The sequence below is a fragment of the Chiloscyllium plagiosum genome, unplaced genomic scaffold, assembly GCF_037043375.1.
Source record: "Chiloscyllium plagiosum isolate Xiang-an unplaced genomic scaffold, Cpla_swu_hap1 HiC_scaffold_31, whole genome shotgun sequence".
NCBI classification, from domain to species: Eukaryota; Metazoa; Chordata; class Chondrichthyes; order Orectolobiformes; family Hemiscylliidae; genus Chiloscyllium; species Chiloscyllium plagiosum.
In genome coordinates this window covers 997,663-1,016,483 of record NW_028270169.1, presented here as the reverse complement: position 1 = coordinate 1,016,483, position 18,821 = coordinate 997,663, and the positions used below count along the sequence as shown (strand labels likewise).

Sequence of the window (18,821 nt, the reverse complement as noted above, 5' to 3'; positions counted from 1 at the left end):
TAAGTAATGAGCTTGTTGCAAAACGTCTTTTAGGGAAATGTGACCACAATATGATGGTATTTTCCACTCAGTTTGAAGTCAATAGAGTGCATTAAAATGTAATTCAACTGGGGTCTTAAATCTAAACAAAGAAAAACCGTGAAGGTATGATGGACAAGTCGGTTATGATATATTGGGAAAATACATTAAAAGTTAGGATTGTAGACAGATAATGCCGAGTATTTAAAACAATCAACGGATGGTTCACAACAAACATCCTTTGACACACAAAACAAGCAGGAAAAGTGAGTTAACTGTAGATAACCAATCAAGTTAAAGATTGTACTGGATTAAAAGAATGGCTTATAAAGTTACCCAAAAACATAGTAATCAAAGGAGTAACAGCGCTTCGAATTTAACAGAGGACTGAGAAATGGATAAAGAGAGAATACAATATGAATGTAAACTAACAACAAATGCAAAGTACACTGGGAAAGCTTTTGTAGATTTATTAAAAAGAAACAACGAGCGGCACGATGGCACAGTGGTTAGCACTGCTGCCTCACAGCGCCAGAGATCGGGTTCAATTCCCGCCTCAGGCAACTGTCTGTGTGGAATTTGCACATTCTCCCCGTGTCTGCATGGTTTCCTCCGGGTGCCCCGGTTTCCTCCCACAGTCCAAAGATGTGCAGGTTAGGTGAAATGGCCATGCTAAATTACCCGTAGTGTTAGGTGAAGGGATAAATGTAGGGGTATGGGTGGGTTGCGCTTCGGCGGGTCGGTGTGGACTTGTTGGGCCGAAGGGCCTGTTTCCACACGGCAAGTAATCTAATCTAATTTAATCTAATCTAATCTAATAATCATAGGTCCATTGCAGGCTGAGACACAAAAACGTATGAGGGGAAATGGGGTTATGGCAGAAGCGTGAAATGACTATTTTGGGACTGCCTTTACAGAGGAAGATGCACAAAATCGTGTAGAAATAATCGAACCAAGGTAATGTCAGAACAAGGAACAGAAATAAATTAGCATTAATGAAGAATCAATAATGGAGAGAGTAATTGTACTGAAAGCAGACATCCCCAGGTTTGATATCACAAGAGTGTTGAAAGAGGTAGCAAAAGAGATTGTGAATGCACTGGTGGTCATCCTTCAAAACTCTGTAGATTCTGAACGGTTGCTGCAGATTGCAAAGTTGCACATTCAGTCCCATTATTTCAGAAAGGAGGGAGATACTGTACGCAGATTTGCACAGTTAGAGAACGTACTTATCAGCACTGCATCCTATTGTTATTGGAACAGGCCCATAACCAGTGTCAGTACAGTGACAGACCATTTCCAGTTAGTTTTACACTGGGTACAGAACTATGTAATTTTGGTTTCAACATTTAAGGAAGGAGATACCCACAGGTATAGCCTTCCTCAAATGTGGAGACCAAAATTACACAGTTTTACCTGCAATGCAGTTATCACAGCAAACATCCTTGAGATAGTTTTTTCTTAAATTCATGAGATATGAATTAAACATCACTGGAAATGCTAGCATTTATTTATTGTCCGTTCTTAAATACCCTGGAGATGATTCTTAGTTGCCTCTTTGGACCACTGTAGTATTTCAGGCATCATCCAAGGAGCAGGATAATCAACATTTCGGGCGTAAGTCCTTCATCAGGAAGCCCTCGAATGCTGCCTGACCTGCTGTGCTTTTCCAGCACCACACTCTCAACTTTGATCTCCAGCATCTGCTGTCCTTACTTTCTCCCACTGTAGTCTTTGTAGTGTAGGGACACCCACAACACTTTGGAAGAAGGAGTTTCAGGATTTTGGCCATGCGATAGTGGAGCATTGGTGCACCAGGATTGTGTGGGGCTTGGAGGAGAACTTTCAGTTGCTGCCCTTGTTCTTCTAAAGATCATGGGGCTGAAGCTGTCAGAGAAGCCTTGATATGATGTTGCAGTACATCATGTAGGTGCATGACACTGTTTTGATCCATGATGAGATGATGAATAAATTAGTCTATATTCTCTGGAATTTAGCGAATGAGAGGTGATTGTATTGAAGCACTTAAGATTATGACATCGAGGTTGTTTCTCTCGATGGGGAATTTACAACAAAAATGCAGTCTCAATTAGGATTCAGAAGAGGAGAAATTTCTTTATTCAAAGGATTGCGAATCAATGAAATTCGCTACCCCTGGGAGTTAGGAATTCGCCACAATGAAAATGTTTAATGTTGAGACAGGAAGATTTTTGGTCTCTCAAAGAATAAAGTGAAACAGGGAGCAGGTAGCAAAAAGGAGCTGAAGTCAAAGATCAGTCATGAATGCAATAAGTAGTGATGCAGATTCAATGGACCATGTGGACTTTTCCTGCTCCCATTTATGTTCTCAGCTACAAATGTTCCTTGCAGATATTTTCCAACCTTATGTTGATGGATATTCTTTGGTAAAAGACATAAATATAAAATTCCACACATCTCTCACAAGAATCTGGCACAACCCCTCGTCATATACTGGGCTGTCCATATTGTACAGTCACTATTCAGGTCAGATCATGATTTGAAGTGTGCGATGTTGGACATGGAATCTTTTCTGAATGTTTCACATTGTGACCTGACGTGGGCATGGCTGCAAAGAACAAAGGAATGCAACCATTGGTAATCTCTCAATCATTGGTAATCCTATCAGCTATGTGCATCTTATAATTGCAACCTATTGATAGTTGCAATACAGGGGTGACATTGGAATGACTGAAATCAGAAGCATGCAGCAGACAAAGGACATTGCATGGACAGTAGATACATGACACTTACCAATTCTACTCTTGGACCCAGACCTTCAAGGATTTTGTGAGCTTCCTCTGCTTTTTTCTGCTAACAAACATAATTGTTAACACAAGCATCCTAACCTTTCAAATATTTAAACATTTTATTTTACTTGTTACAGTTGCATTAAGCATTATGACAGAGTTATAGGGTACAGAAGAGGCCATTTGGCTCATTGAGTCAACGCAATTTATCAACTCTGTTCCCATTTCCAGCACATTTCAAGTGCTCACCCAAGTACTTTTAAAAGGTTGTGAGGTCTCCTGCGTCTACTACCCTTCCAGGGCGTGCGTTCTAGATTCCCAGTATCTTTTAGGAGAAACATTATTTCGTCTAAACCTCTCACACTTCACTTTAAATTATGCCTTCAACTAAAAGGAACAGCTGTTTCCAGGCTGTGTCCATGCCCCTCATAATTTTTACACATCTCAGTCATGTCCCCCTCAGCCTTCTCAGCTCCAAAGAAAACAATCAGAGCTTATCCTGGGGAGCCGATGGGGCACTGGTATTATCACGAGACTATTAATCGAGAGATCCAGACAATGTTCTGGGGAACAGGGTTCAAATCCCATATGATGGAATTTGAACTTAATAAAAAAAAACCTAGAATCACGAGAAGAGTAGAATGATGTTTACGAAACTATTATTGCTTGCCAGAAAAACCCATCTGATTCACTAATGCTGTTTAGGTAAGGAAATTGTAATCCTTACCTGGTCTTGCCTAAATGTAACTCCTAATCCACAGCAATGTCATTGACTCTCAACTGCTTCTGGGCAATTACAGATGAGCATTAAATGCTGGCTGGCCATGCCAATGATGGCCACATCCCATGAATGAATGAATGACAAACAAAGTATCAGCTTCTCTACAAAGTTAAAATGCTACATTCCAGACAAAATCCTGGTGAATCTCCTGCCCCTGCCTCTATCACCGCCTCCCCCACGCTACCAATAGTGTGGAGACCAGAAGTGCACACAACATTCTAGCTGTGGCTTAACCAAAGTCTTGTACAGCTCCAACATAAGCTCCTTGCTCTTATAACCTGTGCTTCAACTCCTCAAGACAAATGTTCACTATGCCCTTTAACTACCCTACAAACCTGTCCTGTCAATTTCAGGAATCTATGGGCAAGCTTATCCCAAACTGCTGCTGTTCTTCTGAGCTTCCCAATATCCTGCCATTCATCAATTACTCCCTTGTGTTGTTACTTCTTCCAAAGTGCATCACCACAGAAAGGACACTGAACCCAAAACATCATCTCTGCTCTCTCCATAGATGCCCCCAGACCACCTCAGCTTTTCCAGAAATTTCTATTCTTCTTTCACATTTCCAGAATCTGCAGTTCTTTCAGATTTTTCTTTAATAAGAAATCCAGCACTAATGCCTGTAGTATGCCACTGTACTCCTGCCTCGAGTCAGAGAAACAGCTTTCCATCAGCACCCTGACTACTGCCACTTAGCCAATTTGGAACAATCTTGTCAAGCTGGATCACATGTGCTTTTACGTTCTTGATCACATCCCATGTGAGACCTTGTCCAATCAACTACACCACCCTCATCTACACATCTGATTACCTCCTCAGAAAAAAAATCTAATTTCTTATGTATTACCTCCCTCTGACAAAGCAATTAATATATTTTAACAGGTGAAGGAATCACACTGCATTACAGGGCAAATATCTCAGTCTTTCTAAAGGGGTTAGCAGAGTTAGTACATCTTCTGCTTAAACAAGGAATTCAGATAGTACATTGGAGGTGCTTTTTTTTTAAGAAAGCAATAACTTGAATTTTTAGTTTACAAGTTCAATTTTAAACCCAAGAGCCAACTATAGCATAAATGCTGCCCCGGCACACACCAGCTCGGATGAAGAGACGCCTAGACCTTTTATCCCAGAAGAGGAGTAAAGACAACCCTGGTAATTATAGACCAGTGAGCTTTACTTAAGTTGTGGGTAAAGTGTTGGGAATGGTTATAAGAGATAGGATTTATAATCATCTAGAGAGGAATAGGTTGATTAGGGATAGTCAACATGGTTTTGTGAAGGGTAGGTCATGCCTCACAAACCTTATTGAGTTCTTTGAGATAGTGACCAAACAGGCGAATGAGGGTAACACTGTTGATGTGGTGTATATAGATTTCAGTAACGCATTTGATAAGATGCCCCATGATAGCTATTGCACAAAATACAGCGGCATGGGATTGAGGGGGATTTAGCATTTTGGATCAGAAATTGGCTAACTGAAAGACGACATAGGGTGGTGGTTGATGGGGAATGTTCATCCTGGAGTTCAGTTACTAGTGGTGTACCGCAAAGGTCTGTTTTGGGGCCACTGCTGTTTGTCATTTTTATAAATGACTGAGATGACAGCGTAGAAGGATGGGCGAGTAAATTTGCGGATGACACTAAGGTCGGTGGAGTCGTGGATAGTGCTGAAGGATGTTGCAGGTTACAGAGGGACGTAGATAAGCTGCAGAGCTGAACTGAGAGGTGGCAAACGGAGTTTATTGCGGAAACGTGTGAGGTGATTCACTTTGGAAGAAGCAACATGAATAAAGAGTACTGGGCTAATGGCAAGATTTTTGGTAGTGTTGATGAGCACAGAGATCTCTGTGTCCATGTACAGAAATCCCTGAAAGTTGCCAACCAGATTGATAGGGTTGTTAAGAAAGCATATGGTTTTTATTGGAGAGGGACTGAGTTTCACAATCACGAGGTCAAGCTGCAGCTGTACAAAACTCTGGTGCGGCCGCACTTGGAGTACTGCGTACAGTTCTTGTCCCCGCATTATAGGAAGGATGTGGAAACTTTGGAAAAGGGTTCAGAGGAGATTTACGAGGATGTCAGCTGTTTTGGAGGGAAGGTCTTATAGGAAAGGCAGAGGGACTTGAGGCTGTTTTTGTTCAAGAGAAGAAAGTGGAGAGGTGATTTAATTGAGACATACAAGATAATCAGAGGGTTAGATAGGGTGGACAGTGTGAGCCTTTTTCCTCGGATGGTGATGGCTAGCACGAGGGGACAAAGCTTTAAATTGAGGGGTGATTGATATTGGACAGATGTCAGAGGTAGTTTCTTTACTCAGAGTAGTAGGACTGTGGAACGCACTGCCTGCAACAGTAGTAGAATTGCCAACTTGAAGGGCATTTAAATGGCCATTGGATAAACATACAGTCACAGAGTCATAGAGATGTACACACGGAAACGGACCCTTCAGTCCAATGTGTCCATGCCGACCAGATATCCTATCCTTCAACAGCTTTGTCCACCGATGCTGTTTGGACAAACCAACATCCTGATTTACTTGTCACCCTACATCAGATCAAGAACATATCATAAATGACAACGAGACTCCTACGACCTCTGGACATGGTAGCAGACCAATCCACAGCACACTATGTCAACTACTCAAAAGGATGAAAGACCCCATACCCACAACATGCAGGACCAATGTTATATACAAAACCCTGTATATAAATGGATGAAAACGGAATAGTGTAGGATGGATAGGCTTCAGATTGGTTCCACAGGTTGACCAACATTGACGAGTGAAGGGTCTGTACTGTTCAATGTTCTAGAAGCGAAACATTTGCTTGTTCTCTCTCCATGGATGCTGCCTGAGCTGGTGTGATCTCCAGCAATTGTTGTTTACAGTACAGATTCCCGCATCTGCAGTAATTTGCTTCTACATCATGTTCAACCAACCGCCACATCTCTTCGAGGAATCCCTACACGAAGAAATCTTGCTCTTTCTTCAGATAGGAATTCTGTTTGTCTTTTTCACCATGTACAACTTTGTTGCTTTGGTGTTGCTTCATGTACCCATCAGTTTCTTGAAAATTTGTTCACTTGGCCTCCAATTTCCACCCCTCCACAACTTTCACATTGTCCATTTCCGACACTTCCCTTCCTGTCCTTGACCTCTCTGTCTACATTTCAGGGAATAAACTGTCCACTGCCATTCACTACAAAGCCATTGACTCCCATAGCTACCTTCACTACAGTTCCTCACACCCCACATCCTGCAAGGACTCAATCCCGTTCTTCAGTTCCTTCACCTACGTCACATCTGTTCAGATGATGCCACTTTCCAAAACAGTATTGCTGACATGGCTTGCTTCTTCCACAGCTGTGGTTTACTGCCCACTGTGGTTGACAGGGCCCTCAACTGCATTCAGCCTTTCTTCTGCCCTTGTCCCCTTCCCATCACTCACAACAGCGTATTCAGGGACACCTTGTCCTCACTTCTCATCCCATCAGTTTCCACATTCAAATGATCATTTTCCACCATTTCAGACACCTACAACAGAACACCACCGCCAAACACATCTTCCCCTCAGTCTCCCTGTCTGCATTTCACAGGGATCATTCCCTCTGGGACACCTAGTCCATTCATCAACTACTAACACATACACCTTCCTTCCCATGGCACCTTTTCATGTAACCGCAGAAGGTGTAACACCTGTTCCTTCACCTCCTCCCTGATCATCATCCAAGGGCCTAAATAGTCTTTCCAGCTGAAACAGCATTTCATTTGTCCCTCCTCCAATCTTGTGTATTGTATTTGCTGCACCCAATGTGGCCGACTTTGTACTGGAGAAACCAAATGCAGACTAGGCCACCACTTAGCAGAACACAGAAACATAGAAGATAAGGGTAAGAGGCAGCCTTTTGGCCCCTTGAGCATGCTCCATCATTCATCACAATCATGGCTGATTGTCCAACTCAATAGCCGCGTTCTGCTTTCTCCCCACAACCTTTAAGCCCATTCACACCAAGTGCTATCTCTAGCCACCTTTTGAATACATTCAATGTTTTGTCATCAAATATTTCCTGTGGTAATGAATTCCACATGCTCTCCACTCTTTGGGTGAAGAAATGTCGCATCTCCGTCCTAAATGGTCCACCCTGAATCCTCAGACTGTGACCCCTTGCTGTGGACACACCCATCATTGGAAACATTCTCCTGCATCTACCCTGTCTAGTCTTGTTTGACTTTTCTTAGTCTCTATAAGATACCCCCTCATTCGTCTGAATTCCAGTTAAAACAATTCTAACCTCGTCAATCTCTCTTCATACGTCAATCCCCAGAATCAGCCTGGTAAACCTTCACTACAATCTCGAGGGAAAGAGCATCCTTAGAAAAGGATACCAAACAACACACAGTATTCTAGGTGTGGCCTCACCAAGACTCTGTAAAACTGCAACATATCCCTGCTCCTGTGCTCTTAACTTCTCGCAATGAAGGCCAACGTACCATTTGCCTTCTTTACCACCTGCTGCACCTGCATGCTTACCTTCAGCAACTGGTGCACAAGGACATCCAGGTCCCGCCGCACATTTCCGCCTCCCAATTTACAGCCATTCAGGTCCTAATCTGCCTTCTTGATTTTGCTTCTAAAATGAATAACCTTACATTTATCCAAATTATACTGCAATCTGCCATTGATTTGCCCGCTCACCCAATCTGCCCAGATCATGCTGAATGATCTCTGCATCATCGCCACTGTGCACCCTCCCACCCAACTTGGTATCACTTGCAAACTTTGAGATGTTACATTTTGTTCCCTGATCCAAATCATTAATACATATTGTGAATAGCTGGGGTCCTAGCACCAATCCCTTTGGCACGTCACTAGTTACTGCCTGCCAATTTGAAAATGACCCATTAATTCCTACTCTTTGTTGCCTCTCTGCCAGCCAGTTTTCTATCCATCTCAATACACTTCCCCCAATCCCATGAGCTTTAATGCTGCACAATAATCTCGTATGTGGGATTTTGTCAAATGCTTTCTGAAAGTCCAAATATACCACATCAGCCGGCTCCTACACCTACTGGCTGTGCGCAAGCATAACCCTGACCTTCCCATAGCCAGTCATTTTAACACAAAGTCCTGTTCACACACCTACGTGTGTCTTCGTCATGCTGCTGTGCTCCAGTATTATACAGCACAAACTGGAGGAACAACATCTCATCATCACACTAGGCACTTTACAGTCTTCTGGACTTAATACTGAATTCAACGCTTTCAAATTGTGAACCCAATCCCATTCCTTCCCTTTCTTTCAGCTGTAGCTGTTACATTCTGTCACCATTTCCTCTCTCCCCTTCCTCACCCCAGTGGGACTCTGCTCTTTTCAGTCTTGCAGTTAGATACACCATTGTCCTGCCATTCTCATATTCCAATGACTTAATCTGAACTATCAGCATCCTTTCTGCCCGAAGCACTCTGCACGCCACCATTAGTTCCCCCCCTCCCCCAAAGACCACAGCATAAATGCTGTCCCCTAAACATTTAACTTCAGCTGTGAAGAATCATCTAGACTCGAAACATTAGCTTGGTCTCTCTCTATATTTGCTACCTGACCCACTGTAATCTCCAGTATTTGCTGTTTTCAGGGAGTTGGCAATGGGGGGTTTTGCGTTCTGCCTGCAAGATGTGGTCAATCATGAACACTGACAGCATCCTGATAGTTATATCTGCAGGAAGTGTATCCAGCTTCAGCTGCTCATTGAACAAATGATTCTGCTTGAACAGCAGTTGAGACACGAAGTAGCACACACGGCAGACAACAGCACAGATAGAAGTTATAAAAAAAGTGGTCACACCCAAGTTTCATGAAGATAGATGGGTGACTGCTAACAGGACAAGCAGTCTGTGCACGAGCCCCCTGCAGCTGTCCCCCTGTCAAATAAATATTCTGTTCTGGATACCACTGGAGTGGAATGGAGGGTAACAGCTGCAGTGGGTGGCACCACAGCTGGCCTTGCTGTACAGAGGAGAGTGACAAAGTGTATTAGAACAACACTAATTGGAGATTAGATAATGAGGGGTACAGATAGGCAGTTCTGTGGCCATGAGACATTCTCTAAGATAGTATGTTGGTGCCAGGGTCATGGATGTCTCTGAGTGGGTACAGGCCACTCTGAAATGGGAAGGGAAGGGAAACAGATAGAAGTAATTGTCAATTTTGGCACAAATGGCATAGGTAGGAAGAGTGACAAGGTCCTGCAATGACAATTCAGAGAGTTAGGACTAAAAAGTAGGACATCTTGGCCGGTAATCTCAAGGTTACACCACGTGCCACGTGCTACTCAGGCTAGGAGTGGACACAAAGCAAAACTGAACATGTAGGGGGAATGGGCTTCAGATATGTGGATCATTGGGATGTCTTCCAGGGAAGGTGGGACATGTACAAAAATGGACCTAACTGGAGGAGCACCAATATTCTGGCAGAGAGGATTGATAATGTCCCTGGGAGGGTTCAAACTAATGTGGATGGGGATGGGATGGGATGGGATGGTGGTGTGGGAGGTGGGGGAGTGGGGGTAGTGGTGATGGGAACTAGAGTAGAAAGTCAAAAAGTATAGCCAGGGGTAGAGCTGGAGTCTAAGATAAATATAGGCATGAGGAACAGCTGTTAGGGAAAGGTTGCAAAGCTCAGCAGAAATGACAGTTTGGACTGTATTTGCTTCAATACAAATAGTATAACAGCTAAGACAGATGAACTTAGAGCCTGGATTAATGCATGCAATTATGATGCTGTTGTTTTACAGAGACGTGTGGAAACGAGAGAGACTCGCAGTTGGTGTGTTGCCTCCCAGGTGCCAGGGTCCTTGAAGTCTCGGATCATGTTTTTGGTATCCTTAAGGTGAAGGAGCAGCAGCCTCAAGTCATGGTCCACATGGACACCAACAACATAGGTAGGAAAAGGGATGGGGATGTAAGGCAGAAATTCAAGGACCGAGGGTGGAAGCTTAGAACTAGAACAATCAATCAGAATTATCATCTCTGGTTTGTTACCCATGCCACATGCTAGCAAGGCGAGGAATAGGGAGAGAGAGCAATTGAACATGTGGTTACTGGGATGGTGCAGGAGGGAGAGATTCCGATACCCAGATAATTGGGGCTCATATTGGGCTAGGTGAGACCTCTACAAGTGGGATGGTCCCCATCTGAAATACAGGGGTACAAATATCCTGGAGGGGGGACGTTTGCTAATGCTCTTCAGGACAATTTAAACTAATTCATCAGGAGGATGGGAATGTGAATTGTAGCTCCGGTAGCCCGGAGGTTGAGAGTAGTGAGGTAATGAATAAGGTTTCAAGGCTGCAGGAATGTACTGGCAGGCAGGAACGTGATTTGAAATATGTCTACTTCAACGCCAGGAGCATCTGGAAAAGGTGAACTCGCAGCATAGGTTGGTACCTGGGACTTTGATGTTATGGCCATTTCAGAGACATGGATAGAGCACGGACAGGAATGGTTGTTACAGGTTCCAGGACTTAAGATGTTTCAGCAAGAACAGAGGAGATGGTAAAAGAGGGGGTGGTGTGGCATTGTTAGTGAAAGGGAAGTGTTACAGTAGCAGAAAGAACGTTTGAGGACTCGTCTTCTGAGGTAGTATGGGCTGAGGTTGGAAACAGGAAAGGAGAGATCACCTTGTTGGGAATTTCCTATAGGCCTCCAAATAGTTCCAGAGATGCAGAGGAAAGAATAGCAAAGATAATTCTGGATAGGAGAGAGAGTGACAGGGCAGCTGTTATGGGGTCTTTAACTTTCCAAATATGAACTGGAAATGCTATTGTTTGAGTACTTTAGATGGATCAGTTTTTGTCCAATGTGTGCAGGAGGGTTTCCTGACACATATGCAGACAGCCCAACAAGAGGTGAGGCCACATTGGATTTGGTACTGGGGAATGAACCCAGCCAGGTGTTAGATTTGGAGGTAGGTGAGCACTTTGGTGATAGTGACCACAATTTGGTTACGTTCACTTGAGCGATGGAAAGGGATAGGTATGTAATGCAGGGCAAGAGTTATAGCTGGAGAATGGCAATTACTATGCGATTAGGCAAGTTTCAGGATGCATAGGGTGGAGAAGGAAACTGCAAGTGATGAGCACAATTGAAACGTGGGGCTTGTCCAAGGTACAGCTACTGTGTGTCCTTGTGAAGTATGTATCTGACAGGCAGGCAGGAAGTGGTCGAGTGAGGGAATCATGGTTTACTAAAAGAGTTTGAATCTCTTGTCAAGAGGAAGAAGGAGGCTTATGTAAAGATGAGATGTGAAGGCTCAATTAGGGCACTTGAGAGTTACAAGTTAGCCAGTAAGGACCTAAAGAGAAAGCGAAAAGCCAGGTGGTGACATGAGAAGTCTTTGGCAGGTAGGATCAAGGAAAATCCTAAAGCTTTCTATAGGTATGTCAGGAATAAAAGAATGACTAGAGTAAAATTAGGGCCTGTCAAGGACAGTAGTGAGAAGTTGTGCATAGAGTCTGAAAAGATAGGAGGCTTAAAATTTTTCGTTAGTATCCATACTGGAAAAAGACAATATTGACGAGGGAAATACTGAGATACAATTAGACTAGACATGATTGAGTTCATAACGAGGAGGTGTTAGCAATTCTGCAAAGTGTGAAAATAGAGACGTCCCCTGGGGTGGATGAGATTTATACTGGGATTCTCTGGGAAGCTAGGGAGGAGATTGCAGAGCCTTTGGGCTTTGATATTTGTGTCGTCTTTGTTTACAGGAATAGTGCCAGAAGACTGGAGGATAGCAACTGTTGTCCCCTTGTTCAAGAAGGGGAGTAGAGACAACCCTGAAATTGTAGACCAGTGAGCCTTACTTCGGTTGTGGGTAAAGTGCTGGAAAGGATTATAAGAGATTGGATTTATAATCATCTAAAAAGGAATAATTGGATTAGGGATTGTCAACATGGTTTTGTGAAGGATAGGTTGTGCCTCACAAACCTTATTTAGTTCTTTGAAAAGGTGACCAAATCAGTGGATGAGGGTAACACATTTGATGTGGTGCATATGGATTTCAGTAAAGCATTTGGTAAGGTTTCCCCATGGTAGGCTATTGCAGAAAATAGGGAAGCATAGGATTGAGGATGATTTAGCAGGTTGGATCAGAAACTCGCTAGTTGAAAGACAGAGGGTGGTGGTTGATGGGAAATAGTCAAGATTAGAGTAGTGCTGGAAAATCGACGTTTCCGGCAGGAGCCCTTCATCAGGAAAGTTGATGGGAAATGTTCATCCTGGAGTTCAGTTACTAGTGGTGTACTGCAAAGATCTGTTTTGGTTCCACTGCTGGAATAGGGTAGGTTAGGTGGGCTTCAGTTTGGTTTCAAAGGTTGGCGCAACATCAAGGGCCAAAGGACCTGTACTGTGCTGTAATGTTCTAGGATCAGCAGCACAACGTTCCTGGATATCGATGTTTTAGATGAAACAAAGGAGAAAACAGAAGTGGTGGGGGAATTGTATTACTGGTTAGGGAGTATATCACAGCTGGAGTAAGAAAGGACACCCTGGAGGGATCTTGCAGTGAGGCATTATGGGATAGCTCAGGAGTAGGTTGGGTTCACTTGCAATGCTGGGATTATACTACAACCCTCCCAGGTGCCAGCGGGAGATGGTGGGGAAGAGATATGTAGTCAGATTCTAGAAAGATGTAAAAACAACAGGGTTGTTGTGCTGGGTGATTTTCACCTCCCCGATATTGACTGGAACTCACATAGTGCCAAGGTTTGGACAGGGTGCAATTAGTTAAGTATGTGTTAAGGTGCGGTTTTTTTGTAGTCTAACGAGGGAGGGAGTCATATTAGACCTGGCATTGGGAAATGATCAACATTGCAGTGGGGGAGCATTTTGGGGATAGTGACCATAATTCTGTAAATTTTCAGATACTTAAGGATAAGGACAAGAGTGGACTTTGGATGAAGATGCTAAATTGAGGGAAGGCTAACTATAACCGAATTAGACAAGAAGTAGAGAATGTGGATTGGGAGTGGCTGTTCGAGGGTAAATCCATATCGGAGATGTGCAAGTCTGAAGGACCAGTTGACTTGAGTGCAGGATAGGCATGTTCATGTGAAGGCAGGAATGGCAGGGGAACTTATCAGTTTAGTCAAAAAAGAAAGCATATCTAAGGTCTAAGCAACTAAAAACAGACAAACTCCTTTAAGAATTTCGGCAAAGTAGGAATGAGCTCAAACGGGGAGTTAGGAGAGTTAAAGGGGGCTGTGAAATGTCCTTGGTCAGGAGGATTAACGAGACTCCCACGGCATTTTATACATACATTAGGGACAAGAGGATAGCTGAGGAAAGAATAGGCTCACAAAAGGTTAAAGGAGGGAGGTTATATGTGGGGCTAGAGAAAATGAGTGAAATCCTTCATGAATACTTTACAATGCTGCTCACCAAAGAGAGGAACTTAGGAGATGTTGAGGTTAGAAAAGGTGTGTGAATACTCTCAGGCAAGTCAACATATAGGAAGTAGTAGTTGGGTGTCTTGAAATACATTAAAGTGAGACGAATCTCCACGACGAGACTGGATCTATCCTAGGATACTGTGGGAGGCAAGGGAAGAAATAGCTAGGACATTAACAGATTTCTTTGCACCCTTTTAGGTCTCAGGCAAAGCTCCAGAGGACTGGAGAATGGCCAATGCTGTTTCTTTGTTTAAGAAGAGAAACAGGGATAATCATGGTAATTATAGGCCAGTGATTTTGACATTAGTGATGGGGAGGCTGTTGGAGAAGATACTAAGAGACAGGAGTTATTCACATTTGGAAGCAAATGGATTTTGTTACTGACAGGCAACATGGGTCTGTGCAGGGTAGGTCCTGTCTCATCAACTTGATTGAGTTTTTTGAGGAGCTGACAAGAATAATTGATGAGGGAAGGACTATGGATATTGTCTACATGCACTTTAGTAAGGCTTTTGATAAGGTACTTCATGGCAGGTTGGTACAGGAGATACAGTCTCATGGGATCCAGGGTGAGCCAGCTAGATGGATACAAAACCAGTTTGGCCATAGAAAACAGTCTGGCATACCTTCATCGGATGTAAAGTTGGCAAGTTTTGCCATAGCTGTACAAAACTTCAGATAAGCCACATTTGGGGTGGCACGGTGGCTCAGTGGTTAGCACTGCTGCCTCACAGCACCAGGGTCCCAGGTTCGATTCCAGCCAACTGTCTGTGTGGAGTTTGCACATACGCCCCATGTCTGCATGGGTTTCCTCCGGGTGCTCCGGTTTCCTCCCACAATCTAAAGATGTGGGGGTTAGGTGAATTGACCATGCTAAATTGCTCATAGTGACAGATGCATTAGTCAGAGGGAAAATGGTCTGGGTGGGTTACTCTTCGGAGGGTCGGTGTGGACTTGTTGGGCCGAAGGGCCTGTTTCCAATTTGTAGGTAATCTAATCTAATCATTACATGCAGTCCTAATCGCCACACTACCAGAAGGATGTGGATGCTTTGGAGAGGGTGCAGAAAAAGCATACTAGGATGTTGCCTGGTCTGGAGGGTTTTAGTTACGAGGAGAGGTTGGATAACTTGGATTGTTTTCACTGGAAAGACAGAGGCTGAAGGGCAACCTGATAGAAATCTACAAAATTATAAGAGGCATAAAAAGGGTGGATAGTCAGAGGCTTTTTACCATGGTGGCAAGATTAAAAGAGGGCACAGGCTCAAAGTGAGAGGGGAGAACTTTAGGGGAGACATGCAGGTAAAGTATTTTACACAGAGGGTGGTGGGTGCCTGGACTACACTGCCAGAGGTGGTGTAAGCAGACACATTGGAAACGTTTAAGGTATGTCATGATAGATACATGAACGTTAGGCGAACAGAGGGATAGATACAACACATGGACAGTAAGTAGCTGGTCTAAATAAGGACTGGAATCAAAAGTCAAAATTGCTGGGCCAAAAGTCTGTTTTGGTGTTGTCCTGTGTTGTGCTATTTGGATTGTACAACATTTATTTCCCCCTCATTTCCATTGTGAAGTGGAGTTGACACTGCAGCCATGATTTACTGAATAGGGAAGCAGATACTTGTAGTCCTATATTCCTAAGGGCCTCTGCCATCGTGACTAGGCCAGTAATAACTAGGGAACCGAACTACTGAAACATCAACTGGGATATAAACAGTATGAAAGGCACAAAATTCTGGACAGGATTCAAAAGCACTGCAAGAGACTGCAATTCTAGATTTAGTCGTAGGAAATGAAGGTGGCCAGGTGAATTGTTTGTGAGATGGTGATCATATTCAGTTACAATTAGCATATGGGTTAAGGGGATTGGCCAAAGTAAATTGACCCATAGTGTGTCCAAGGGTGTGTAGGCTAGGTGAAATAGCCATGGGAAATGCAAGGTTATAGAGATGGGGGGGGGGGTTTGAGTGGGATGTTCTTTGGAGGGTCGGAGTGGACCGGTGGGCCAAATGGTCTGCTTCCGCACTGTAGGAAATCTATGAATGAAAGGGGATAACAACAGACTAGAAGTACAAGTTCTAAATTGTGGAAATTCAAATTTTACAACACAGAGATGATCAGTCAGAAGGGAACTGGGATGATTTAACTGAGGTATACAAAATAATGAGGAACTTTGACAGAGTGGACCCTTTTTCCCCCAGCCGAGAAGGTGATTACCAGGGGCACAGATTTAATGTGACTAGATGAAGGATAAGAGGAGACAGGAGGAGAAACCTTTGCATTCAGAGTTGGTTCAGTGTCTGAAATTGCAATCAGGTAATAAACAAAGCAGAGAGACAGGTTAGTGATTGTCATGCTACCAGGGTGACAAATTAAGATACGTGGAGAATTGTATACAAGGACTGAACTGTTCCCAGATCAAGTTCAACACAAGGTTAAGTCCAGCTCAGATTCCATTTGCCCAATCTTGACTATGCACAGAATTGGATGGTTTCAATCTCAAACATAGCTGTTGTTAATTTACAGAATCACAGAGTATCTACAAAGTGGAAGCAGGCCATTCAAATCATTGAGTCCACACTGACCTTCCGTGGAGCATCCCGGTCAGACTCAACTCCTATCCTATACCTGTAACCGGATTTCCCATGGCTAATAGACCTAGCCTGCACATCCCTGGATATTGGGCAATTTAGCATGGCCAATCTACCTAACTTGCACATCTTTCGATTGTGAGAGCACCTGGAGAAAATCCATGCAAACACGGGGAGAATGTGAAAACTACACACACACAGTCGCCTGAGACTGGAATCGGGTCCCTGGCACTGTGAGGAAGCAGTGCTAACCACTGAGTCACTATTACTCTCACACAAATGCTCTTTCATTAACTACTACCTATGATGAGCATACATAGGGTGGATAGGAAGCAGCTATTCCGTGTACTTGAAAGGTCAATAACAAATGGGCATAATTTCAAGATGAAGGATAGGAGGTTTAACATGAGAGTTGAGGAAAATTTTCTTTTCATCCAGACTTTGTTGGAAATCTAGATTGCATTGCCTGGTAGTTGTAGTAGAGGAGGGAAACCTCACAACTCTTAAAAATTACATGGATGAACATTTGAAATATCATAATAGGTAAGGTTAAGTGCCAAGTGCTTGAAAATAGAATTTATCAGTACGGACCTGATGGATCAAAGGGCTCATCTGTGCTGTTTGACTCTACGCTGCTGTTTGTGGAGCTAATAGGGAGAATCACCATTACCTTCATAAATTTTTCATTAATTTGGATATGGATTTGGAGACCCTCCAGTTACAAAAGCTATAAATGTAACTCAGAAAATCTGATAAACCGTGACACCTATAAGAAATTCCTGGATAATCGCAGGTCTTTATGTTGCTTATACCAGAATAGAATTCACTGTCGGCCTACTGAATTTATACAGCTTGCTCATGTTAGAGATGGAGAAAGAAACAGATAAATGAATATAATCACACATAAAGCCATTAATTATCTACTAATGCTTTGCAGTAGTGAAGTTTGTCTAGTTGCACCGGCACACTCTTATTCTTCCTGCCAATTGAATTTGGATGCCTCAAATACACTGTGTACTCTATGTTTCTATGTTAATCAAATAGTGTGGCTTTAAGCCCATATGCATTTTTAAAAGTGCTAGAGAACAAGGATGCTCTTATTGCCTTGTTTAGCCAACTGAATTCAAAACACTCCATGAGAAAACTAACAGAAAATGGCAGGACATGTCAAATTAAAGGCTGCTTATCTTAGTGGATTTAGAAACAACATGCTGACATGTTTCATTCATGGCTGTTTCATCTCAGTAATTGACAACGCTGGCCTATTATTATCATGCATAGCCATCTGCAGCCTACAATTTGGTACCTGACATTTTCCACCAAACCTCCCTAGATTCTTTGTGGAATGCAACCAACAACACAAGATAAATCTCTTAGAAAGCTCTCAACTTCTTCAGAAGATAAATAGTGAAAACTCTGTGAAGTTTAGACCTTACCCTGTTTTCATCATAGATAATCTGGACAATACTGCGATGTTTTGGTTCCACTGGAGGAGGGGAGACTGGTTTCTCAGGCTCTGGAGGTTTGGCAGCTTCCTCTTCAAGCTGTTGCTATGAAGCAACACAAAGACAAAGTCAATTTTCTTGCCAACATACACAACCTATTCCAGCTTTACTTGCCACTGGTTAGCACTGGAGTAATCACAAGCTCAAATGCTCTATAAAATCACAACATTGTGATTACTGTTACATGGGGAAAGTGCTTTATGCATCAAGCAAAATAAAAGACTGATCATCTCCACAATGGATTATTCTAACACTCCACTTTCTCCACCTCTCAAACATTAACCTCAACCAAAGGGCTGCTGCTCACTCAACCAAAACTTACCATCCTTGCTGGTTTACACTGGCTTGCAGTATACACACCTTTGTATTTACATTTTTCATGGTTGCATCCCTCCCTGTTACTTGCTTTGTCTGTAGTTCCTGTTTCTGATTACTATCCAGTGGCTCTTGGTGGAATTGCCACTCTGGATATCAGGTCAGAGGTATTCAAATTCAGCAATAATGGGCTCCAATATTAATTTCTTACAAGATGTGAAAAACTGGGCTCATGTTCAGAAATTTTTAAGTTATAACCATCAACTAAGCTGATTTGCATTCCTTGCCCAAAGACCCATGGAGCTATCTCAAATCTTATCACATACTGTCATTTGATCACTTTGGGACCTTTGCTGAATGCAAACAAGATCACGTTCACCTTCGCAGTAAG

At 43.1% G+C, this 18,821-nt stretch overlaps 1 protein-coding gene across 15 annotated transcripts in view; it reads right to left on the bottom strand.

Annotated features, from left to right (window-relative positions):
- The window catches only part of ncor1 (nuclear receptor corepressor 1), a 411,320-nt gene that overhangs the window by 291,175 nt on the left and 101,324 nt on the right, over positions 1 to 18,821 (bottom strand). For 14 of the 15 annotated variants that reach the window (XM_087977100.1, XM_087977101.1, XM_087977099.1 and 11 more), the window contains 2 exons: positions 18,047 to 18,160; positions 2,791 to 2,850 (listed from right to left, as the gene is read on the bottom strand). In XM_087977100.1, coding sequence (XP_087833226.1) covers positions 2,791 to 2,850; positions 18,047 to 18,160 — 174 coding nt within the window. The remainder of the gene's footprint in view (positions 1 to 2,790; positions 2,851 to 18,046; positions 18,161 to 18,821) is intronic. The other variant, XM_087977102.1, reaches the window with a different exon arrangement.